The sequence below is a fragment of the Cydia fagiglandana genome, chromosome 4 (assembly GCF_963556715.1).
Source record: "Cydia fagiglandana chromosome 4, ilCydFagi1.1, whole genome shotgun sequence".
NCBI classification, from domain to species: Eukaryota; Metazoa; Arthropoda; class Insecta; order Lepidoptera; family Tortricidae; genus Cydia; species Cydia fagiglandana.
In genome coordinates, this window is record NC_085935.1 from 18,911,967 (window position 1) to 18,938,564 (window position 26,598).

General features: G+C 39.2%; 1 protein-coding gene across 3 annotated transcripts in view; it reads right to left on the minus strand.

The window, feature by feature from the left end:
* Positions 1–1,299: 1,299 nt before the first annotated feature.
* Positions 1,300–26,598, minus strand: part of LOC134663999 (zinc finger protein chinmo) — a 105,227-nt gene continuing 79,928 nt past the window's right edge. For all 3 annotated transcript variants that reach the window (XM_063520561.1, XM_063520562.1, XM_063520563.1), the window contains exons 3-7: positions 10,591–10,814; positions 9,159–9,475; positions 8,373–8,599; positions 7,212–7,403; positions 1,300–5,836 (exon numbers count right to left, since the gene is read on the minus strand). In XM_063520561.1, coding sequence (XP_063376631.1) covers positions 5,613–5,836; positions 7,212–7,403; positions 8,373–8,599; positions 9,159–9,475; positions 10,591–10,814 — 1,184 coding nt within the window. In that variant the 3' untranslated portion in view covers positions 1,300–5,612. The remainder of the gene's footprint in view (positions 5,837–7,211; positions 7,404–8,372; positions 8,600–9,158; positions 9,476–10,590; positions 10,815–26,598) is intronic.

Below are 26,598 nucleotides of genomic sequence, written 5' to 3' on the forward strand. Positions count from 1 at the left end.
AAACGAAACCTAGGAACCGCAGCTCTGCTGGTCCTCACGGAACCCGCACTGACCTGAATTAAACACGAACCATTTTGTACTCTCCTCACTTACCCTAAAATTATAATTTATCTGCCGAAAAAATACAATTTTGGCAACATTTACATAAAATCCGATACCATAATTTGTACTGGCATTAACTTTTAAGACTTGAGAATTTGTACTTTAGTTGTTGTACAAAGATTGCTCGTTGTTTTTGCCCTTTTTCGCTTTTTTTGTGTGGATAGCCCACACTTACACAACGTTGACACCAAGAACATAGTAGACACCGAGACTTAGCCCACCCGAACTTAACGTTAACGGTTAACATGTACTAGAGTAATGCGGTATTTACAGTCTTGGATGACTTTAGGTACAATCAGGGGTCGGAAACCGGTATTTGCTCCATACAAAAATACCGGTATTATTACGTTCTTTGTTTATTATTTCATTTTTAACGGGACAATCTAATAACACAAAGTTGTTACCTAAATACATGATTCAGTCCTACGTAAAGAGCATAAAATAATTCATAATATTGGGCTAATTCGGAGTTTAAAAAAAAATACCGGTTCCGAGCCCTGGGTATAATTCGTGCCACACTGGCTGAGCTATTATAAAACATCAATATATTTATTCTTGTAGGTACAGATTTATGATCTTAACTACGATTAGTTAACACCGATGCGATTGTACGGCGGCGTGGGGCCTCGCCATTCTTATGGCTCCTCAACACGATGGGCCAACGCCGGCCACTCCAAGGGACGCAGCCATGCGGTAGAATGAGATAGCAATATCACTTGCTCCCTCTAACGCATAAATGCGTCCCTTGGAGTGGCCGGCGTTGGCCCATCGTGTAGAGGAGCCATTAACTCTATTGTCAGGTGGTTCGTGTCTCGTGAATAACTCTAGTGAATCCGAAAGTGATTGTTATAACATTAACATTTTAATTTAATACTTACATTAAATGCGACAGAACATTAATATTTTCTTCATTATAAAATTCGTAGAGGTGAATCCCCGAGATACGCCCGAGATCGATTCAATGTAAGTGCACCCTTAAAATATAAAAACATCGAATGATTACTTAAATAATTCCTGTCCAGTTAAGTGCAACTATTTTTATGAATATTACTTAAACGTCAATTCCTTAAATAATGTACTTAAATTTATTACAATAAATACTAAACACGATGGACGGGTGTAACTTGTTAAAGATAAATTAAAAATAAATCAAAAACGGGAGGGTGAAAAAAGGGAACAAAAATAAGAAACAAAAAATAATTTTGTTACAATTTTTTTAATTCGCTGAAACCTAACAAACAATAATTTTTCATTTTTCATCTCCTTAAAACATAGTAACATCTATGTAACACAAAAATTAACTGGGAAAAAGTAATAATAATAAAAATTACGAATAAAAATGTTTTATACTCCGGAGAGTGAAGGAAGGTACAATTAGATTACGAGTACTGCGACTGCGGCCGACTCCCCGACAAGCTTTTGCTTAAGAAATGAGGTAGAATAGTGTCTATGAGATTATTAAAACTAGCCTAATTAACAACTTAGCCTAGGGTTAGGAGCGACACCTCAGCGGCCCGGAGCCGCCCGACCCGCGTGGCGGGGCCACGTCGACGCCGACCCGCGCCGCGGGCCGACGCGGCGGACACCGAGATTCACGTCTGTGCTAGCCTCGGATCTGAACGCATATGAGCATTATTTACAACAGCTTTAACAATATTTGTTCCACTAACGTTCAGTCCATATTATTTAAGTATTAAATCGTCTCGCGATGAGTATAGAAATCTTAAGTTTGTAAATACTCTTAAATACATCTGGAGATGTTTATAGAATTTCAAGTCGTTAAAGTGTTGAATCCTGAGGTAGCATAGTTTGTACTTTAATTTTTTTTTTTAATTTTCGCAACACGCTTACACACTAAATTTATACCGTTTGCATATAAAAATCTATTTAAAAGCTTATTACTATGTTATATTTCTCGAGGTAGATTAACTTATCAGCTAGAGTGGCTGTACAGTGGGGCACGTTCAACGACTTTTCAAAATGTTCTTTATTCAAATGTCTTTTTTTTTTTAAGACGGAAGTTGAATGTGTAGTCACTGTACAGCCAGTGTGACGGCAGAGGGTCACCATACCCGTAACAATCTTTGGCTTTACCATCACGACATATCGCGATTTAACATTAAAAACTTAAACTAAACGTAAACTTATCATAGAGAACTCAAAGTGGAGCCGTTAAATAAGCAAATGAAATGCAAAGGCAGTTTTGTTCCAGCAAAACAATCAGGCTCCAACAACGTAAGGAGACAACAAGTAGAAAAAGTTCAAACAATTCAAGTAAAATTGGTAGACCAGTCCGACTTTCATGGTCTAAAGTCTAAATTAAGGAAACTATTTGAACTTCAAATCACTGTCACCTCCAAATTACTATTCCAAACAAAATTATAACAGATTCCTTAAATTTCGAATATCCTAAAATAATGAAATGGCAAACTTATAAGGGACGACTTTTTTAGATTTTAGATGTCGTAACATACTCGTAGCTACATTAAACACTTTCCAATCGATCCCTATTTACAGTATTACAAGGGTATTTGACTGGAAAGTGTTTGAACTGGTTAAATCTTCCCTAATTAAGTTAAAAGCAGTTTGTATTAATTTTGTATTCAATCACTGATACCGAGCCCGCTCCGCCAGTGCCGGCCACATGGCTCGGTCGGTCGGAGCGAGCCACAGTACCTACTGTTCACCGCACCGTAGCCATCTTTACAGAGTTATTAGCCATTCTGGGGAGTTCGGCCAAGTCTTAGTGTAGGGATTGCAGACACCGACTAAATGTGAATTCACCTATCACATCAAATACAACATTATAACTATATAGGGACCCTCTAGTAATTTGTCCGCTAATAGTTTTAACAATTCAACTTAATTTAGACGTGTTATCCATTATCCCAAGTATACTCAATATTGTACTTTGAAGAAAACATTCAATAATTCTAAAAATAAACGGTTATTAATAAAATTGACGTTCGATTTGTAATCTATAATTTGTACCTTAGTTTTTTTAAGAAAGAAGTAAATCCAATAATGATTTCGACGAACCTAGTGCCACTCGAAGCATCGCTCGACTTGCCTTACGTCTAAACCCATCATTCAACTTAAAAGAAACGACAAAATCTAAAAAACGTGATGCATTTATGCAGCTCTCTTTTATGTATCACAAAAAACATTAAATGTCGAAAAGAAAATAATCACAACTATGAATTTTGAATTCATTAGATAACCGAAAAGACAAAAATATAACTATAATTCTTCCTTATTTCTTTCGAAATCACTTTACAAATAATAACGTAATTTTAACAATTTATAAGCGAAATAGCAAAATATTTCTGTCTTAACATTAAAATCGAAATAATGCCACAAAATCAATGATTTTTTTTATCATAAATCAAAACGACCGCTTGAGAAACGATCAAAATGATGATAATTATTGAAACGATGCCAACTAAACATGAAACACCCCACCCTACCCACGAAGAGATCTCAGACAAATACAATAAAGTAGACAAAATATTATTCTGTGCGATAATTATTATAAAGATTATCATAATAAAGTTTGTATTGTCGGGAGACAGGACAGTTGGCCTGCGATCTCTTGCCACGATTAAATACCTATCCAAAACCGATCCAACCTTTGAAATCAAAACTGAGTTACTTATTTAAGATTACAGAGAAACTGGACTTAAACGTCGATATAAGTATAAGTATAGAAAATAGAAGCCTGTTTTTATAAATTTGAATGAGGTAAATCTTTCACAGTCATATAGGTAGATTGGTAACTACTAAAATATCAAAACGGAGACGAACAATTGGGCCAAATCATACCGTGTCGTACTGCAATTTCGTTCTTTTCGTAATCTACTACTGCGACTACTCTATTTACGTTTGATTCAGTCATAAATTAATTAATTGTCGTAAAGTGAACATTGTTATTGACGAAACTGTTTCATATGCGGACGGATCCGGCCCCAAACTCTGAACTTAACTACTTGAAAACAATAATATCCCGAAACCATTAAAAGATAACTAAAACGCTGTCTTCCCATGGTAACCTAACAGAAACTAGATTCACTAAAATAAAATCACTGAGCCTTTGGAAGGCGTTGTCTCTTCATAAACATTTAATAGTGTATCCTAAATATAAATATAATAAATATGAATGCAGCGTATTCCTAAATATCAGGAATATAACACACAGTCGCCACACCCACACTTAACAAAATAAAAGAATAATATAAAATAAATAAAATAGATGTGAACTTAAATTGATGATATTTGGCACTGTCCCATCTGAGTTACGAAAACTAAAGAGCGTGTATTGCAGAGGATAGTTACTTCTCAAGTAGAGCGAGCCGCGGGTCCACACAACATATAATACAATGACCCGAAACCCACCCCTAAATTATCATTAAATAATAAAAAACCTCAAGTGGTTGCACTGAAATGACTAGGAATATTAAAGGTATGTAAGTGGCCTTCACCTAAATGCACTACGACAAAAGAAAAATAAAACACTTCAAAACGGAATGTTAAAATCGATACCATCCCCTTAAAACATATAATTATTTTGGTCTCAATAGTAACACCCGTGCAGCGAGCCGGCGGCGGCGATGTAACAACGCAAGTTTGCTTGTATTTTTATGCGTCAAGTAATTAAAGATAGACTTATTATCAAATTCGATAAAAACTGACATAATTTAATCGTTATAAACGGACTCCTTCCGTTGTAAAACAATCAAATTAGGCGCAATCGTCGCGGAGTAGGTCGGTTTTGAGAATTGTTACAAGGCAACCCGCTCGGATCGAAGGAACGACAGATACTATGGGCTGTAAACACATTCATGCATCTCACGTGCATCATTATTAAAACACCATTTTATTTCTTTACCTAACTACTTACGTTCCTATCGGCAAATTGTACTTCGTACAAACTAAAACCGTTCAAGTTCACTGTACAGTACAAAACTGCTAAAAATCTACAGCTCTATAACCCTTAGAGAGTACAATGTGGCAAAACTAGATGCGAAAAATAAATGCCCGTCTATTATCGTATCACAGATGCGTTGCAGAAACTTAACCCGGCGGACTACAATTAAAATATTTATCTATCAGTAACTCTAATATGTATAAAAATGCTCCGGAAACGGTGTAGAAAATAAAAATTGTAGAGATTTTGCCACATCGAACCTAAACGCGTGTCTCAACCTAGGCCAAGGCGTCACACAATATTCTCCTATTATTTACATACACTTAGCCTATCACCTGAGACCATCAGTCTCAACATCATTTCTAAGATCCCCGACCCGGTCCCGGCCGGGGAGAGGTAACTTCGTCCACGGTCAACCGGACATATTCGAAGACCGAGAGGCGGCGCCGACCCGGGCGGGTCGAGCCGCGGGGGAATTAAGTAACAATTATCGCACGATTAAAATTAACCTTAAGATCAATTTTTGAGGTAGATTACCGGTTACAATAATATGGTTCGACTCGTACAGCGGGGGGGGGGGGGGGGCCTACTGCGCGTGGTTGGGCAGCGGGCCGGCCGGGTTGGGCTGCAGGGCCGCCTGGTGGCGGTGCTCGCGCGCGATGTGGCGGCGCACGGTGTTGTTGCGCGTGAAGGTGCGCGAGCAGTGCGGGCACGGCACGCGGATGCCCTGGTGCCGCTGCCGGATGTGCGCGCGCAGGTTCGTCTCGTACCCGTACAGCCGCTCGCAGTACGGACACTTCAGCTTCTTGCCTGCAAACGGCACGGTCGCGTCGTTACTAGTAGCTCACTTATAGTACTTATACTCGCCGGCGCTATTAGGCCCGCTTGCCCCATCCCGCTAACCCGGCGTTAAGCGGTTAAACCGTTAACCTAGTATCAAATTGTTTGGGTAACCATGGCAACTCCAGGTTTAACCGATTAACCCCGGGTTAGTGGAATGGTGCAAGTGGCCCTTAACGATTAAGTGCGTAAATACTAAAATTGGAAATTGCAGACGCAACACGATATGATTACTCTAATCTAGTAGCGAAATTACTGAAGGGACTGAAAATATTATTCACAACAATAAATACACAAAAATCTTTATTACTTCTACTTCTGAATCACATTAATTTTTTTTATCGGAAAGCGTGTACAAGTAGGTGGCTATATTTTTTCACATATTATTTGACGGTTAACTAATAAAATATGAAATTCAAATACGACGTTTGCCGATGCGTACGGCCTTGACCGAGCATTTGAATACACAGTATTTTTACCCATTGAATATGAATTATTTATTCTATAACTGTATGACAATTTAATATGAAGGAAAATTATAGATACTTTTATATTTCATTCATACCTTTGAATTGTTAATTACGAAATAATTATAAGAAACGACATTGAATTTTCACTCTTAATAACTAATGTAAAATATAAAATTTTATCTACAAAACTGCGTCTAAGTAGTGATAACACGAGTCTCAAACTGAATTCTAATTAAAGAAATCGAGTCATCATTCGCTTGCACTTTTCCCATTCACTTGGGGTCGCAGCATGTCTTTTTCGCTTTGATCTCGGACTATCTAGAACACAAAATGACTAGTGTAATATTTTGCCTATATCCCTTTTAGTCTACATCGCAAACGGTCTAGAACACAAAATTATCACATATAGGTAGGTTAGGTTCGTTAGGTTTCTTCAAATGGCCGAAGGCCAAACAGCACAGAAATAGCACAAAAATCCGTCGACATCGCTAACGTAAAGATAAACCGACGAAATGTAGGTAAATAAAGGTCTAAATAATTGTAGTCATTTTGTGTTCTAGACCGTTTGCGTTGTAGACTAAAAGGGATATAGGCAAAATATTACACTAGTCATTTTGTGTTCCAGACAGTCCGAGACCAACCCCTTTGGTCATCTTATTTTTTACTGATTTAGACGATGCGAGTTTCATTACATGGCGGTTTTGGATCGGTCGGTTGAATTGGACGTAACTAACAGTCCGCAATGTAACTAAAATCGCACGCGAGTTCGCACTAACCCAGCCCGTCTAAATCAGCCCTAGTACTATTATTTATTCTGCGATGTCTGTGCAGAGTTAGCTTAGTCTGACGTTATAGTGGTAGGTGGCAGCACTCACCGTCAGGGGTGGCGATGCCGCCGGATTTGCTCGTGATCATCTTCGTGGGCCACGTCATGTCGGCCGTGGGCTTGGGCACGGGCGAGGTGGCCAGCGGCTTGTCGTGGTAGCTGGGCGGCATGGTCGCGGCCGGCGGTGACGCGTTGTTATATCCGCTCGTGTGGTAGTCATTCTCGTTTTTAACCCGTAAATCTGGAACACAACATAAATGATTAACCAAGGCTTGAGCAGAACCGTTTGTCGCATATTAACTCACATATAGACGGGTCTATCGCGAATTTACTTTAATGCCTTTATTTACCGACGTTTCGACACAGGTTTAACTGGTCGTGGTCGCGGCTAAGTGATGTCCCAGCAAATGTCAAAACAGAGATTTGTGCAACTACCTGACGAAAAGTGTATGAATAAGTTTGGAGTGAAAATCACATCCATGTGACATAAGAGTTAATATGTGTTCAAAACGCGAAAGTTTTAAAAATTATATAAACCGTTTGTCACCGTTAAGTGGATAGTTGAATGTAGTCCCGATTTTCTTCTTTGGATATTGACATAATGTAAAATATTTTTATATAATTCATTGTACATTAACCATCACTAATAAAATATATAGTAAACAAAAAATCGAAACAGGGCCAACTGGCGCTTAGTCTTGTCTTCTGTCTTGTTTTGAACTATACATTATTTGACGGCTAATAAATAATTTTAGGCGATTCTTACATATTGTATTTAAGCAAATATTGAGAGACTATATAATACTTTCAGAAGCGATTTTATTTGATCAGTTGGATCATTTTAAGTATGAAACAATAGTTCTTCCCGGCCCTTGTTCGAGGCTTCACGAGGTCTTCAGCCATCCGTTCTTGTTGCCGCAATACGGCGTCTCAATTCTGGAAAGAAGTGTCTATGTATACCATCAGCCCCCTGGTCTGTGTCCCGCCGCTCCATGAGGTTATCGGTTCGTAGCAGTTGTTCTAGATGGCGTTTCCATAGCCTGGTCTTATCTGTTCTCGAACATAGGTAAGAAGGAAGTATACCTTCAGCCCTCTAGTCTGTGTCCCGCCGCTCCATGAGGTCGTCGGTTCGTAGCAGTTGTTCTAGATGGCGTTTCCATAGCCTGGTCTTATCTGTTCTCGAACATAGGTAAGAAGGAAGTAGGTATACCTTCAGCCCCCTGGTCTGTGTCCCGCCGCTCCATGAGGTCGTCGGTGCGCTCGTAGCCGTTGTTCTTGACGGCGTTGAGCTGCGCGCAGTCCGGCGGCTCGTCGTAGCGCGCCCCTCCCCCCGCGCCTCCCCCCGCGCCTCCCCCCGCGCCCGCGCCCGCGCCGGGCGACGAGCGCGTGTCCGGCTCCTCCGCCACGCTGCCGCAGTGCGACGATGATGAGCTTTGTCTGAAAACGCAACGATCAATATTACTACATATACCTACAGTTGTATGTGTCTCCCGATGACTATTACCGGCTATCTTCGCAAATGCAAGAATGTGCGAGTCTTTGATAGAAACTGCGTAAAAAGGAAGATGACTAAGAATATCTTTCTTCAAAGTAGGTACCTATTGAAAAATATTTTAATCACCGTTGTCTGACAATCCAGATAACTTCTTCTAGGATAGTCAAGACCTAGCCAACAACGTAAAGAAAACCTTTGTGAAGATCATAAAACGCGAGAATAAACATTCATTGCTTATCATGAATAGTGACACAACTCAAAATAAAATGCTATTGCATTTAATATTCTATATTTTACTGGTAATATTTAAAATCTAATGGCATTGTATTTTGTTTTATACCACTTTTCATGATAAGCAACGATATTTAACTAGAATTGGGTCAAGCTAACATCAAGTGACACCTTAAACGTCAAATTTTTATATAAATACACCGCTTATTATGGCACTCCACACTTTATGAAGATGCTGAATTAGTTTAGAAAAAGTCTATGTGAATTTACCTATAATTCCTAGCATGTGGACTCTGAGACGGCGATGCTTTAGGCGGCGCAGGTCTTCGATGCGGCGTCGGGTGTAAGGGAACATGCGCAGGAGGCGCGTAGCGTCCCATCCCCGCACCCCCGCCGTGGATCGGCAGCCCGTAGCCCGGGATTATCGGCGCAAACGACGTGTGCGACTGCTGCGCTTCAGAGCCGTCGCAGTTCCCTGTGTTGGACACTGGGCTCGTCTTTATGCGAGTCTGGTGGCGTTCTGAGGATTGTTGCGTCTGCTGTTTTACCCATGCGTCCTGTGACATCTCCATTGAGAGGCCTTTGACCTGAAAGTGTTTGACGGAGATTGTTATTTAAGGTAATACAATTGTGACCAAAATTGGAAATGTTCTAGTGTTAAGATTAATTCCTTGAATACTAGAGTAGTGACTAAAGTGTGGCCTTATTTAGGTATTAACGCTACGTATACTTTTCTCGACTCTATTGATATGAACTAAAACAGGATCCTAGATTGGATTATGCGGATCCTGAGGAGAGTTTACATAAAAACCGTTTGCATTTGCTAATTGGTAACTCAGACTATTTACAAAGCCGTGTCGGGGAATGTTAGCTTTCAATGTCTGACTTTGCATTTGCACAATGGGAAAAACTGGTATTTGGGAAGTTTGAATTTGAACGTCCAATATTGATTTACTTGTCGGATTTTTAAAACAAGTTTTTAATTGAAGTTTTAAGTGCAAAATTTGCTTAAAGAAAAAAAACCTAGTGCTTGTTTTCGGGCTATGAAAAGAGTTTAATCACTGCCTAACTGAAGTGAAATAATCAATAGACAAATTAACTATTGTAAAATAAAAAGATCTGACGGCGATCGACCCTTCCCCCTCGCCTCGGGTCACTACAATCAAAACCCAAAGACAACTAACGACTTTATCAAGTCAATCGAGATTATAAAGGCTACCAACGTTTATAATTGCTACCATTATACTAACCAGTAACCCCACTTTTAAGAATCCTGGCTCAAAAGTGCATGGACATGTTTCAACCGTAATATTAAGGCATTACGGTAGACATCTATTCATGCACTTTTGAACGTCACTGTACATGAACACCAGCAGCGCCTGCATGTTGTCCGCCGTTGTGACAGCTGCAGCTGATTGCCTCCCCCAAGACAGTTGCGCTTCCGAAGACAATTGCGGTTTTCTCCAAGTCATTCCAAGACGAAACTTTAGGGCGGTTTCTGACTAGCGTATTTTTCTGCGCGTATACGGTCGTTTCGGCGGTAGGTACGAGCTTACACGCGCGTTACATATCCCTACATTTGGTTTTTACGAGCGTACACGCGCGCTACTTCTCCCTACATGTGGCCTATACTATACGAGCTAACACGCGCGTACATAAAACGCTAGTCTAAAACCTTTCTTACGCTTTTCGTTGTACCAACCTGTAAGTTCTCCCCACTTTTAAGAAAGCTGGAGAGCGCGTCCTGACTGACGTGGACCTCGCCCTTGTACATGAACTCCAATAGCGCCTGCATATTGTCCGCCGTGGTGGCCTCGAGGATGACGTAGCAGGCCCCCGCATGGCTGGGCGGTGCGGTGTCGAAGAGTTCTTGGAAATGCTTGCTGCACGCCGCTAGGATTACTTTGTGAGCCTTGAATTGGCGGCCTGGAAAGATAAAAACACCTTTTATAGATACCCTTAGGTACTTACACATACACTTTTAATAAAGGTGTACGCAAAAGACGTGCAATGCTTCTTCAGACTCCCTTGAGTATTAACAAAATAATCAGTCTTCTTTTGTTTTAATGAAGAGAAGACAAGGCGTAGATTTCTAGTTAAATATCTCAGTGGGTCCCAAAGTAAGATATAAAGTATTTCTAAGTACTTAAATCAATCTTCATCGTAAATCACCTTAAATAAGTTTTAATATTCGCGGCATCATCGCAAAAATACCTCATCTGCAATTTGAAGAGGAGTCAACGCCGTTGAGACCCGAATTCCCTGTAGTACGCACCTAATCATATAAACGGCCTATGACGGCATCTCATGACTATCATCAATGAATTTATTGCTCGTACGTTTAAGGACCGAACGGTGCCTATTGAGTTGAAAATGTGCAAGTTAAAAATAAAACATTTACATATTCATTGTGGAATTTTCGAAGGTTCTGAACAGTAAGATGTACATTTTAGATTATTATCCATTGGAGCGTGCGATGTCCTTAATCCAAACAGCTTCCTACTTGAATATTCAAATTTTATGATCTCCATAATTATTTACTGATCTAATGACGACCCAAAAAATTAACACGTATCATCATTATTATTGTACATATGGATATCATAATTCTTTCAGTTGCAATATATTGAAACATTGGTATTTATTTTTAACACATGTAGCATTTTTTAACAGTTATTCTATATTAATACATTATTTGTTCACAAAAATATGCGGTGCAAAAAAAAGTATCGCATACTTACAAATACATCTATGACATATATTGCAACAAAGATAAATCAATTATCAAGGTTAAAGTTTATTCATAGGAAAGGTAAATAGAAGTACTAATAAAAGATAAACAGGCTTCCACTTAATAATAGTAGCCGTAGTATGTCGGCGCGATTCGGGAAATGAATTAGACATTCACTATATAGTAACGATATGTGACGTTCCACGGCAAAAGGTACCTTATGGCCGCAACAATATTGCAGCGACTTTAATAATAGCGCAAGCGTCAACCACCATAAGGTACCTTTTTCCGTTGGACGTCACATATATTTACTATATCGTAAATAGTTAGTCTCTAATTCATTTTCCGAATCGCGCAGTGTATTTTATTGTCTAGACTTCTATAAATACTACATACATTGTGGTAGTAACTATATATACACATTTCGGATCTACTACGTAGTAAAAGTAAGGTGGTCCGTGCATTCTGCGAACACTCAATGAAGATCCCAGCAATAATATATCGTTATACGAGTTATAGGTACTGAATCGACGCTTTGTTATGATCTTTTAATCGGTAAACAACGTGTGCGGCTTTGCTTTCTAGTGCATTCAGGCTATGTAAAATATTTCCTTGTACTGATATAGTATCTAGGTATATCATTATTCTCTTGCCCTTGTCCCATTCACTTGGGGTCGGCGCAGCATGTCTTTCTCTTCCACACCTCTCTGTCACCCGTTATTTCATCATTCCTTGCGTTCATTCCATATCATCTCTCACACAGTCCATCCACCTTTTCCTCGGTTTTCCTTTCCTCGTACTTCCCTCCACATTCATACTTAATACATTTTTCGTCACATGACTTTCATCCCTCCGCTGTCATAGTATTGAGGTACCTATACGAAATATGATCCTTGAGGCCGATCTTATCATACAATCGTGCTTGTCACGTGTCTTATACTCGTATTATCTACCTATAATTTTTCTCGTGCGACTTTGACAAGGGCCCGACTTTCACAATGCCTGTTGTGCAAAGTTTTTTGAACAAGTTAGGGTGTAAGCTGACCGCGACATCATATGGTCAAATCGGTCAACCAAATGAAAATTTAATACTTAAGTAGTAGGTAAGAAGGAATTGTTTTACAATGCATTTGTCATCATCATTGTTCCTTGTTTCATTTTGTTATTTAAGTCTTCTTCTTGATCGGGACGCTCTTGACAGAGCGGTCGTGGTCATCATTGGAAGTCTCCCTTTGTGACACAGTTGACGGCTCGCCTCCACTCCTCCCTGACGGCTGCGCGTTTAGCGCATTCGTGCAAGGGGCCGTCCATTGCTGCCTTTATTTGGTCCGTCCACCTCATGGGCTACCTTCCTCGCGCTCGGGTACCTTCTACTCTGCCCTGCACGACCAGTCGCTTTATGGATACATCTCCACGTCGAGAAACGTGTCCAAAGAAAGTGAGGATGCGAGCTTGAACGATGGAGGATAGACGCTGCTTGATGCCGAGCTCTATTTAGGTACTTACTTCCATTTTGTTGAGTGTACAGGTAGAGTCTGTGCGGAAACAGAAAATTCGTAGAATGTATGGGGCCCAATACGTTCCACGACTCTTCTCTTTCCACACAGACTCTACAAAATAATAAATAATAAACACACAACAGTGGAGATGTATAGTACAAAGTTTTTACTACAAAATTCACGGAGCATTTTCAATATTTTTATTGCTCTCAATTATAAATTGATGACAATGATGACCATAAGTAAATTAAATGATCGTAAATGTAATTTTGACGTTGATGATACATATTACCTAAATGTGTTTGTTATTTTTACTAACCTACGAATATGACAAGCTGACTCTCAAGGTAACACATAAAATCATAATGCGCATCAAATTTAAATGTAAGTACGTATGCTCTATTCATACGTCAGTTTCCCTTGAATTTTACTTGTCAGGTACTGTCTCCTCCTCCTATATCGTTTACTACATAGATAAGACACGTAACAATGCAATGATTAAGAATAAAATAAGTATATTTTATTTAATAACTACGAGGGGCACCCTTCCGCAGGGGACAGATCTGGGGGACCTAAGGTAGGTGGGTAAGTTTTATTTATTTATTTTATTAGTTTTGTAACAATACAAATTCTCACGACGCGCAGGCTCGAATACTTTCTCGCTCGCACAGTACTGCGTCACACCGGCCAGCCACCGAGGAGCACCGAGCGCGCACGACGATCGCCGACCGGGCGGTATAAAAGCCGCAGCCCGCGCCGCATCAGATTACTTAGCTAGCGACTGCCTTAGCGATAGGTACACCTCTGTCCTTTGGCTAGTCTCAAGTCTCGGTCGGGAGTTCGATAGCCACTTGCAGTCTTCTCCCTGACCTCCCTAGACTTAGCTAGTGGCAGCCTTAGCGATAGGTACACCTCTGTCCTTTGGCGAGTCATAATGAGTCTGGAGTTCGATAGCCCACCTGCAGTCTTCTCCAAGACTTACCTAGGTCCCTTGGCGATAGGTTCATAGACTGTCCCTTGGTTTTTACATTATTGTGAGCTGTCACGCTCAACAATGACAACTACCCACTCTTTTAAAGAAGAAGTTGCATCTACCCTACATTATTTTTCTAAACTACCCTACGTGTAAAATGGGACTGTACAAAATAAATAAGGAGGCAAACGACGAATCATCTAAAGAAGGTAGTAACAACACACCAAGAAGTCATAGTAGCAACAGAAAATCCACAGTAACACCAATACAGTTGATGTATGCTATTCAGACCGGCTTCACTCCAGGGGGAGGGTTCCGTCGAACACCCTCTCAGGCAGTAACTGTAAGGATAGTGCCAACTTGGCGAAACTGAAGGAGACATCGTTCTACACAAGTCCTGGTACCTACTCTCTCTTCAGACATACGTGTGCCAGAGGGAGAGACTAATAACAATACAGATCCTGGTACTCTCACGGGACGTTACCGAGCACCAGAGGGAGAGAATGTAACAATACTGATCCTGGTACTCTCACGGGACGTTACCGAGTACCAGAGGGGGAGAATGTAACAATACAAATTCTCACGACGCGCAGGCTCGAATACTTTCTCGCTCGCACAGTACTGCGTCACACCGGCCAGCCACCGAGGAGCACCGAGCGCGCACGACGATCGCCGACCGGGCGGTATAAAAGCCGCAGCCCGCGCCGCATCAGATCACTTAGCTAGCGACTGCCTTAGCGATAGGTACACCTCTGTCCTTTGGCTAGTCTCAATGGGTCGGGAGTTCGATAGCCACTTGCAGTCTTCTCCCTGATCTCCCTAGGTTTAGCTAGTGCCTTGGCGATAGGTTCCCGACTGTCCCTTGGCAATTTGCATCGGTAACAGGCGTGCTCAACCTTGCGGTCTGTTATTCGATTTTAAGTTAGTTAGGAAGTAACCCGTTTTGTATGAACCCATAAATGTATGCACCTATATGTATAAGTTTTCATAGTCAATAAAAGTATCGTTGACATTGGCGTTTGAGTGAACTCCCACCTACCCTACAGTTTTAGTTTTAATTTATTTAGTTTATACTTAATTTCAATAATAGTTTGTATAAGTTTTGTTATTGAATAAATTACACGAACTACGAGCCCCGATGCATATGTTTTCGTCTAGTCATTTTTTGAGGTTCTCGCGTTTGTACAAAAATAATGTTTTTTTTAAGGGTAGGAATATAACAGATGTGAAAAGGGCTATTACTAGGGAAAGCACCACGGCTCTGCCAATGTACTGCATGACAATTTTGTTTCGAGTCCATGCATGCAGCAGTGCTGTAGGAGAGGACAAAATGATTTGGACAACGTTTTTGAAAAGTACATTTTTACAGCAATAAAAGTCTCATGCAATTTTATCATACGGTCAAAATAAACTATGTAGATTAACCATTACTAATAATTATGGGTCCCATTGCCATTGTAATTTTATGTTCATGTAAAATTTATTAGAATAAACAAAATTGTTTTAGAACTAGACGAACTACTTTGCATCGTAGTTATACATATATAGTATTTGGGGTCGTAGGTATACATATATACATATTTTGTAGTAGTCATGACTCAATCGACACTTGACACTGAAGTCAGTACGTCAATGATGCAGGAGGAAAAAGAACGGAAACAACATGATGTCACTTTCATCCTATACCATCTCATACTAGGTTTGTTTAATTGACGTTACTATAAGGTAACATAACCTAAAGTGCTGTTAATTCAAACCTACTGCCGTATTCGAACTTGAAGATAATCACAAAGAGACGATACTAGATCCATTCTAGATACGTTATAGTTTAGATATCAACCAGTTCTCTTTTGCAGCGCAATTCGGGCAACCAATGTCACTTTTACGTTAGATACAGTAAGATATCTATTAAAAGTGAATTGGATCGCTAAGTCATATCCTGTGGAAATCGTTCAAGAGTATCTCCAGAATCGCGCAAATGTCAAATTTGACCGGTTAGATCTTAAACATATCGTTATCGTATCTTGGCGATGTCTAAAACATGTCTATTTCAAAATCCGAATCGGGCCCCTATTATAGTAAAGGTATCTTCCTCGTTGATAACAGCAGGGCTGTGTTCCCATTGCTTTATGCAGAGAAGCGTTAGCCTCAGACGAACCAGTATAAGTTTGAGCTCCATTCACGCATAATAGTTATTACAGATTTAGAGAACATATTTGGGCTGGTTCGTTTGCCCCTAGCTCTGTAAGCGGTAAGTGTAATAAGCCAGAAGTACATCTGGACGGTGACGTCAGCCGAGCCGCGCGGAACAAAATACGGTTAGCCTTGAATGACTGCGCCAACAAACTGAGCTGTGTAGTTGTGCCTCTATTAGTGGCATTGTTTTGACAACGGTGTTAGCGCTCTACACACCCTTAAAGCCAAAATAAAAAGTGGTAGGTGGTAGATGGTGGTGGTGGTTGTTGTTTAAAGTGGTAGTGCTAAAATAGTACTGCACTAAATTCAAATAAAATTATACATGGTGTGTCTGACCATGGGGCTTTAAATCCAGGGCTTGATTTTACTCGCTAAACTGAGCTACTTTTACTATGGGACCAACCCTATAATCGGGGAACAATTTTTGGCTTTTCCATAGAAAACGTCGACATCTGATCAACCAAAATGTATGAAAAAGTAAAAAATTTTTTCGGGGTTTAGGGGTTGGTGCCGTAGTAAAAGTAGCTCAGTTTAGCGAGTAGAATAGAGCCCTGGATTTAAAGCTCCATGGTCAGTAACACACTGTATACGAGTATATAACTGAATTAAAAATTAATTGACCGTGCACTACATGGAGAAATGGGAAAGACAGATGCACTTCCTGATTCTCGAATAGTAGTCATAATTTTTACTAAACCATAAGTTTTACCTACAAAACTTAATATTCGATTTTTTGTATTTTTCAAGCGGAAAATACCTTGCTTGTACCATTTTCTTATCGTTAAGCAAGTCATTCATCCCCAAATCGCGTAAAATAATCGTAAGTCATCAGGCAGCCTAACCCGCTCCGCTGCACGGCACCGCCTACGCCTACGGAGTAACTGCAAACATCCAAACACTTCCTCATTCGTGATCTCTGCTTCGTTCTGCACTTGTCTTATTATTTACCACACCAATCAAATTACAACTCTAAAATCTCGTAATAAGGTTGTATTTTGATACCGGCGTTCTAAGAATGTTTATACAATGATTATGTTATTTATACTTCTATTTGTTGGTGACAAAGTCCATTTTCGGCTGATGATTTTTTTGCGCTAAATTGGACGTAATTGCATATTGAATCGACAATACGTGACGTTAAGCTGATTTTTAAAGTCATTCTTTTAATATTTGATTATGCGCCAAGTGTTTAGTATAACAGGTATTGCCTTGTTTGACGTAAATGCACTAATGGATTAGAATAAAAACCTACGACTATCGTTTCAATTAACATATTCGTATGTCTTCCTTTTTTAAATAAGCGTTTCTTAACTAAAATATAGAAAATCTAAAAGAAAGAAAATGTTGAAAACCGCGCTAATATCACAGTAAGGATTCTTTTAAAACTGTTTTCTAAATTCACTTACATCAAAAATTATGGTCCATATCTGACTAGGATGACTGCTATATTAATTGGCCACTCCTAACAATTCTAAAAAAGAGTTCTTTTCGCTTGTTTCTTTCTGATTTCTTTGGAAAGGTCAATAACTATAGCACTCACCCTAAATATAATATAATACCTATATGCATAGAAGTTTTATTTTCATTTATCAGTGTGGAAATAGTTCAGACGGTCGATCTATGCGGTAATCTCGACTCGTATCTCTGCCGCTTCACCTTCGGGCCCTCTGTGCATGTGATAGCGCTATCACCTACATTGCCGCCTAGATATCGCCGAATTTGATAGTACGTTAGAAACTGTGCTAGTAAAAATATCATGTAAGTACCTAACACATTTATCAAATGTGGTTTAGAATAATAGAAATTGTACAAAGGTGACTCAATTGGTAAGGAAAGTTCGCTGAGAAAGGACGGCAGAGGTACAGCAGCCGTGGATGTTTTTTTAGGGTTCCGTACCTCAAGAGAAAAAAACGGAACCCTTATAGGATCACTCGTGCATCTGTCTGTCTGTCCGTCTGTCACAGCCCATTTTGTCCCAAAGTACTGGAACAATTAAGTTGAAATTTGGTACACACAAGTAAATTCGTGAGCCAAAGCGCTGTCTAGAGCACTATTAAGTAATTTTTCAATACAATTTCAACTTCCGATGCTACTTAACAACTATTCTTCTAATTTTTAATAAAGCACATTGTCTCGATTTTCTCTTTCCGCGTCTTATAAAACTATAATAACAAATACACAGAGTAAATACGAACTTAAAACATTTTGGCGACTTGACCTTATCGTATACCAAAGTTAAAGAAAGCAAAACTCCCAAACAACACAAAAGTACCCCAAAAACACTAAATAGAACTTGGAGAGTTGGTCAGTTATCAATCTTATCATAATATCTCGGAGCTACCCCGGCCCCGAAAAGATCCACTTGGGATAGGCCATGGTGAGTTGATAAATGACCGGCTTAACGATAATCCTCCACTTGCAGGGTTGTTATGACAAATTTATTACGGTAATGTTTCTTTATAAACGATGTACCTATTAGACGTGTGCGCCGCGCCGGCGCGCCGCCGCCGCCGGGCTTTTTGACCACGCCGCCGCCGCCGATAAATGATCGGCGTGAAATCGGCGTGACCTTGAGTGTTGTTAATTAGCTATTCCAAGTTGGTTTTTGGATTACAATATGGATTTTTTGTATTATTTATGTTATAGTTATCAAATATACATCAATTATTAATTCAATGAAACTGGATAGCCAGTTTGCAAAAACTATTTGACATTTAAAGTAACTGAGTATACTTAGGATTATAATCACCGTCAACGTTAACGAACAAACGAAGACTGTTGCTAGTGCTGCTTATACCTTGGACAGCTAGAAGAATAAACCCCTCCATTCTCATAGAGCTCTATATAACCACTCATCTCTTCCCAACATGCCATGGGTGAGCCCTTAGATTCTTCGGACATATTATCCAACGCACGTTTTCCATTCATTCGGCTTAAATTCATGTGAAGAAACACATGAATTTAAGCCGAATGAATGGCAAACGTGCTCGAGTTGGAGCACGTGTGAGATGGTCAAACGCTATGAAGAGGTCGGCTTGCAGCAGTCTGCACAGTTCAGTCCAGTCCAGTCCATACGGTTTATGACCGCACGGAATGGAGACAAATTACATGTGGTCGCGAGCCTCAGCAATGAGAAAACGAGAAAGAAGATACGTCGCAGTGAGCCTGGTGCTGCATAGCAGTCCACTATGTCTAGCAAATGTCAAGGATATTTGGAGTTCTCTTTTGTTAAAGTACGTCATTTTTAATAGGATATTAAGCCATGGAAAGCTTGAGAAATCGGAGAGTTACAGATCGGATCGAAGGTCATTGGAACCAGGTAACCTCTTAATGCAAGCCAGTTACTAGGGAAATCAAGTTATTATATCTATCCTATATTCATTTACAAACCCTATCTTACTCATAGCATATTCAAATTATACGTAGTTCACTGACCAGCAACCTGCATTGATCAAATTTTCAAGAAAAACAACAAATTAATGACTTTTCTTAAGAAAAGTGAAAATCAAGGTCACGCCGAAAACACGCCGCCGCCGCCGATTTTTTGGCAAACGCCGCCGCCGATCATTTTTTAATCGGCGCACACGTCTAGTACCTATTGTATTTTTAATTTTTTTTTTTTTTTTTTATTATGCATGGGTTTACTCATGGCCACACACGGTAAAACGGTTTAGGAGGTAAAGGGCGACTTTATCTATGAAAAGGGACCTTATTGTCGATGGCGCTTACGCGATTATTAACGATGCTTCGATATAAACATAATGCCGCGCGAACCTGTGCAGCGTAAGCGCCATCGACAATAAGGTCCCTTTTCATAGAGAATGCCCCAAGGGATGATTACGTCTTACGGGCCGATTCGAACTTTAAGATACGTCAAATATTACGTCTAGATACGATATGGATTAAATATGTTAGTGTCAAAAGTGACGTTTCAAACATAAAAGGCACTTTTGACACTGACATATCTAATCCATATCGTATCTAGACGTAATATTTGACGTATCTTAAAGTTCCAATCGGGCATTGAATTTTATTCTGACATTTAGAATATTGGATATTAAAGCTCAAATGGACCATGAGGTGAAATAAGATAGGAAGACAACCAAGAATTGACTCACGGCGTCCGGAAATATGCATAATCCGAGAAAAGTCAAAATAGATACCTTTCTATATGTAAAAATATAAGTACATCTAGAGATATTTTTAGTAACAGACCATTTGCATACAGTCAAATTCCTATGTTACGTTAATAATGGTTACTACGTATTTCTAATTTTAATTCGACATGTGAATAAGTTTTATTTTAATTTTCGATTACAATTGTATATATAATTTTAAGTTTAATGTTAATTTTTGATCTCAATTTTAACTGTATAATTCTAATTTTATTTGACATGTAAATTGGCTTTATGAATAAATGAGTATGAGTATGGGTATGAGTAATGGCGCTGACACATTTTGTCGCTGTAGAGTCGGGGCAGAGTTAGCTAAGACAGACCCTATGAAGATTAAAATAAGGTCCTGTTTACACATTACACTTACTTTACACAGATTTAATAAAGAAACAACATTTTGGTACAGTCAGCAGCAGAAGTTGCTAAGCGGGTGAGGTGTTCAAAATTACCTTGACACGCTCTTATTTTCTTAATAATAAAGTCGCGTCAAGATCATTTTGAACGTCTCGCCCGCTTAGCAACTTCTGCTGCTGACTGTATCCACACCAAACGTATTCAGTAGTTGGACCGTTTCATTATGTTTATGTTAATTTTGTGTAGAGCGTATCGGTTACGGCGATTAAAATCTTCAGTTAGATACTATTGCATCATGTCACACAAATCATTTTTTTTAAATACTCGTGGGGTCTTTATTAACAATTTTCGGCTTCGCCTCAAATTGTTACTCACGCCACTCGCCTTTTTTGACCTCTTTTAAACAACGGTTGCATAAAATACTATTATAGTACATCTCTTGTTCCATTAAGGCACCCTTAGCTATAATAAGCACATTACGTAACAACGTCGAAAATTTTCTAAAAGGGCCATATGTACTGTAAAACGTTGTACGATATACGTGTGGATATTTAAAAATTTAAAATATATTTATTTCAAGAAATTAATATTACAAGAGAGGCAGTGCAGTGATCCCCAATGATACATAGTATATTATGTAGTATGATGATGTTGATAATGATATAGTATAGTAAGTACATATGTAGTATATTATGTAGGTATTCCTTCCATTCTCATGTTAAATTATTCAAAAATACCAATGAACACCATTTGAAACCAGTATAAACGCATCATTGCAGCAGTAGTAGGAAATATAACGACATTGGGTGCGCGGGCGCTTGCAACACTGACATTGGCCTCGTTCCGAGACCTACTAACGCTATCTGTGCGTCACTGATGCGCTACGGATTTGGGGCTTGTTGGTTGTAATGCGTTTTTGGTGTTGGGACATTTTAAGTGGTGACGGGATAATGTACACCCAAGGCCAAAAGTATGGAAAACGTTGTTTTCTTTAATGTCTCATGTATGTAGGTATCTATCTTTGTTGTATATTTGTATCCTATTTGCATTGGGCAACCCCAACATATTAAAAATTCCCGCTACATATCAAAATATCCTAAAATATTGTCGAAGAGATAAAAAAAAGTTAGGACAAAGATGATAGTTCAGCACAGCCTTTTCAAAAGGGCTTATTTCTCTATGGACACCATACAAAAATCCTCTTCTCTATCATAGCCAGCATTTGAGTAATTTACTATTCAAATGTTCTATTATTAATTTTACCATATTGTTTTCAAATCGTCAATTAATAATATAAAATCAAACTTTTCTATCAAAGTATAAGCTTGTTTCCATACTTTTGGCCTTGGGTGTAGGTACGTAATAATGTGGTAGAACGACAGGGACAACAGTAGTACGGTCTAGACGTGTGCGCCGCGCCGGCGCGCCGCCGCCGCCGGGCTTTTTGACCACGCCGCCGCCGCCGATAAATGATCGGCGTGAAATCGGCGTGACCTTGAGTGTTGTTAATTAGCTATTCCAAGCTAGTTTTTGGATTACAATATGGATTTTTCTGTATTATTTATGTTACAGTTGCCAAATATACATCAATTATTAATTCAATGAAACGGAATAGCCAGTTGCAGAAACTACTCGTATTTGACACACCAATTAAAGTAACTGAGTAATCCTAAGTATTCACCGTCAACTGTTAACGAACGAACGAAGACTGCTGCTAGTGCTGCTTATACCTTGGACAACTAGAAGAACAAACTCCTCCATTCTCAAAGAGCTCTATATCGCCACTCATCTCTTCCCAACATGCCATGGGTGAGCCCTTAGATTCTTCGAACATATTATCCAATGCATGATGTGGAGAAACACATGAATTTAAGCCGAATGAATGGCAAACGTGCTCAAATTGGAGCTTGTGTGAGATGGTCGAACGCTATGAAGAGGGCGGCGGCTTGCGGCAGTCTGCACCGTGCAGTCCATACGGCTTATGGCACGAAATGGAGACAAATTACATGTGGTCGCGAACTGTGCTGCAGCAATGAGAAAACGAGAATGAAGATACTTCTCAGTGAGCTTGGTCCTTGTACGACAAGAAAACCATTAAAAAGAAGCCATAGCAGTGCACTGTGTCTAGCAAATGTCAAGGATATGTAGAGTTCTGTTTTGTTAAAGTACGTCATTTTTAATAGGATAAGCCATGGAAAGCTTGAGAAAACGGACAGATCGGATCGAAGGCCATTGGGACCAGGTAACCTCTTAATGCAAGGCAGTTATTAGGGAAATCAAGTTATTATACCTGTGCTATATTCATTTACAAACCCTATTTTACTTACAGCGTATTCAAACTATACGTAGTTCACTAACCAGCAACCTGCAATATTGATCAAATTTTAGAACTGCACCCTCATACAAAAATGAACAGCTGCCAGAAAAGTAGGTTAGAACTGCCACCTCTTACAAAAACCCAGTATCAAATTGTACTGGTGGCCATGGTAACTCCTGATTTAACCGGCTAACGCCGGGTTAATGGTACAAGTGGCGCTAAGTATGTCAGTCATTGATGCGCTCCTAGAATAAGTGCGTTTCCGATGTTGAAACATTTGAAGTGGTTTCAATTACATTACTAGATGATGTAAAATACTGACCCTAACGACCATCAAATAAACAAGTTAAACAACAAATATATTAAATAAGTACTGTATTAGCATTGAAAGATTTCACTGGTCCCTAAAAAACAAAATCCTACGCCAAAGGTGCTCGTTTCAAACACCGTTTTACCACAGAATAAATAATAGTACTAAGTACAGAAGACTCACTCTCTAACAAAACGCGTCTGTTACGATCAGCACAGATATGGCCGCTAGGTTGCGACAGCGCCACGCGCGGCTTATGGCAAACCCCAAAATTGGGGCCGAACGTATGTACTTTTAGCTACCTGTAGCAAAGCGACGAAATCGCGGAGTGCGACACGCCTGATTTTACTTAAGTGTCATTCTACGGAACTTGCTAACTATGTAAACATAAGTCACTAGTAAATTCATCAGTCAGAGATAATTTCAATATGGCGGTTTGTTTACATAGTTAGCAAGTTTCATAGAATGACACTTTACAATCATTCTTATCGCTTTTCACAAAAGTGGGCAAAGGCAGGATAGAACAGAGGGGAATAGACAAAGGAGCAGAGATCCCGAGTGCCCAAAATAACGATGATAACACTCCCGGGCCCCTAGACTTTCATTCATAGACGAATTCCCCTAGACTCCATATTACCATAATGGGATTTGTAATGTTTAGTTTTAAAATATATTTTTATAATATGTACCTATGCTAATTTTAAGCTATTTATGTATATTAGGCCACTGGTTGCCTGAAATAAAAATATTTGATTCATTCTTTCTTTCATTACAGGTATGAAGCATTCGCAAAGATTACGTTCACGCGGCATACAAACTTAGAAAAATGCATCAGTGGAAGTGAAACTGAAAGTGTTTGTCTTTATCAGATTTTTAATGCTTAGATTCTGCACATTAGCGTTCTTATACCTGAAATAACTACATCGCGAGTTAAATTCTAGTGCAGAGAAATGATATATAGTATAATAAGTTTATATTGGGCCAGCACTGTAAGAAATGTGTAAGAAATGTTTGCATAATAATTTTGGGACTTGCGTACTATGTGTTACACAACACACAACCTAATCGGTTTTAGGATGTTGGTTAAGTCCAGTTATTTTCTGAATTACGCAATGGGGCTAATTATTTTCTTCAATGAGGGTGTATTAAGCCCATCTAGTGGGCAAGTGATCTGTGCTTGCATTGCCTAAATGGGTCACCGCGCAACCAACTAGGTCGACACGGGGAGGATGCAGGCGAGATTCGTTAAACACAAACTTTGCTATCATGAGGCTTATTCAAATTTTAAGAACAGATTATACATTTGATCTGAACTTGTTTTAGATATGATTAAAAGTTACAACCAGAAATGACAATTTTGACAGCTGACAAAAATAAAATAAAGATTATTCGTTCATGTTGTTACAATCAGAATAAGCCTCCTGGATAATGTTAAATGATTGCGTGGGTGACAAATGAACTCATATTTAACTGACTTGGGTTGTGTTTGAACTACTGATTACGAGTACAGTCGACGTCAAAGTTATGTTTACATTTTTCGCCTTATTATTTATTTACTTATGTAAACTTTATTGCACAAAATATATACAACAATGTAAAAATGGCGGACTTAATGCCAAATGGCATTCTCTACCAGTCAACCATAGGGCCAAACAGAGAAAAGGCAAAAGCATAAGGCAAAAAAACATAAGGCAAAAAAGCATAAGGCAAAAAAGCATAAGGCATTATTACAAAGGCATAAGGTGCAAAATTGTAAACATATTTTTGACGTCGACTGTACTCGTAATCAGTAGTAAGTTTGCGCTAAATGTTGTTCTTGAAGAAATAAATAGTGTGTTAGGAAAATAATATAAGGTATATAATTGACGAATTGAGCCTCAAATAGACAAAAAAATTAGGGCCCCGTTTTTTAATGCATTTCAGAATGTATTTATAAATGATATAGCAAACAATATAGAGCACAAACACAACTCTTTGGATACGACTTTACGTAACTTATGACTTATGGGAATTGCAAAAAATGTGTATAGAAGCAGTGGTGGCCGAGTGGATATGACGTCTGACTTTCAATCCGGAGGTCGCGGGTTCAAATCCTGGCTCGTACCCATGAGTTTTTCGGAACTTATGTAGGTACGAAATATCATTTGATATTTACCACTAGCTTTTCGGTGAAGGAAAACATCGTGAAGAAACCTGCATAAGTACATCTGCGAAAGAGATCGCGCATCTAAGAAAGGGATTCTACTTACTCTCTACAGCCCTCGCTTTAAAACATTGTTTTAGCTAAATCAGGTGATAATAAATCGCTCAGTTTACAAGAACCTTTATGTAGGGTGACGAATGGGCGGGTCCTTCACGCATATTCGTTTTCCCAAACAAAGCGAGCAGTGTGATGCAAAATAGCGCAACCGCACACTACCGACTATTTAACGTATTTATGGCGCCGTATGTGGTGTCGTAGGTTTCACTAGTTATCACTGTTGGTTTATTTTGGTATACTTATATGTACTTATACGGTCTCTTTTCAACGCATAGTTATAATTTGAGAATAGAGAAACAAGCGAAGTGCAAATAAGGGTATGGGTAAAAATTCGGGTGCCAAAAAATGCGAATGGAAAATTCGTTACGCGGGATTAACGATTTTGGGGAAAATATGCCTACACTCATAATTTGAGAGTTATTTAAGTATACTGAACTACTTTTACTATCGATAAACCCCAAAATCGCGTGTAATATTAGCTATTTCAATCTCAAAAATTAGGTTGGTTATTTGTATTGCTTAACATCAGGCCTTTAGCATCTTGACAGATGATTTATGCAGCGTCTGTTAGCGAGGAACAACGTCTCTCGTGGCTGTATAAGCCAATGCGGGACCGGCATTTGCGACCCGCAAATTCCTGCAAAGTCTTGCCGAACGTGTGTATCCTGAGGCACAATGTGGTTTCCGATCTCAGCGCTCTACTACGGACATGATTTTCACACTTCGCTTAACATCAAACTCGGGTAAATTCATTCGACCCTCTCAGCAAATATCTACCCTATTACCTTTTCATAATACCAAAATCGCATGATCTGACATATGGATTTACCCGAGTTTGAAGTTAAGCGACTCATTTGTACAACCTTTAAGTATGATCCACATATTAAGTACATAA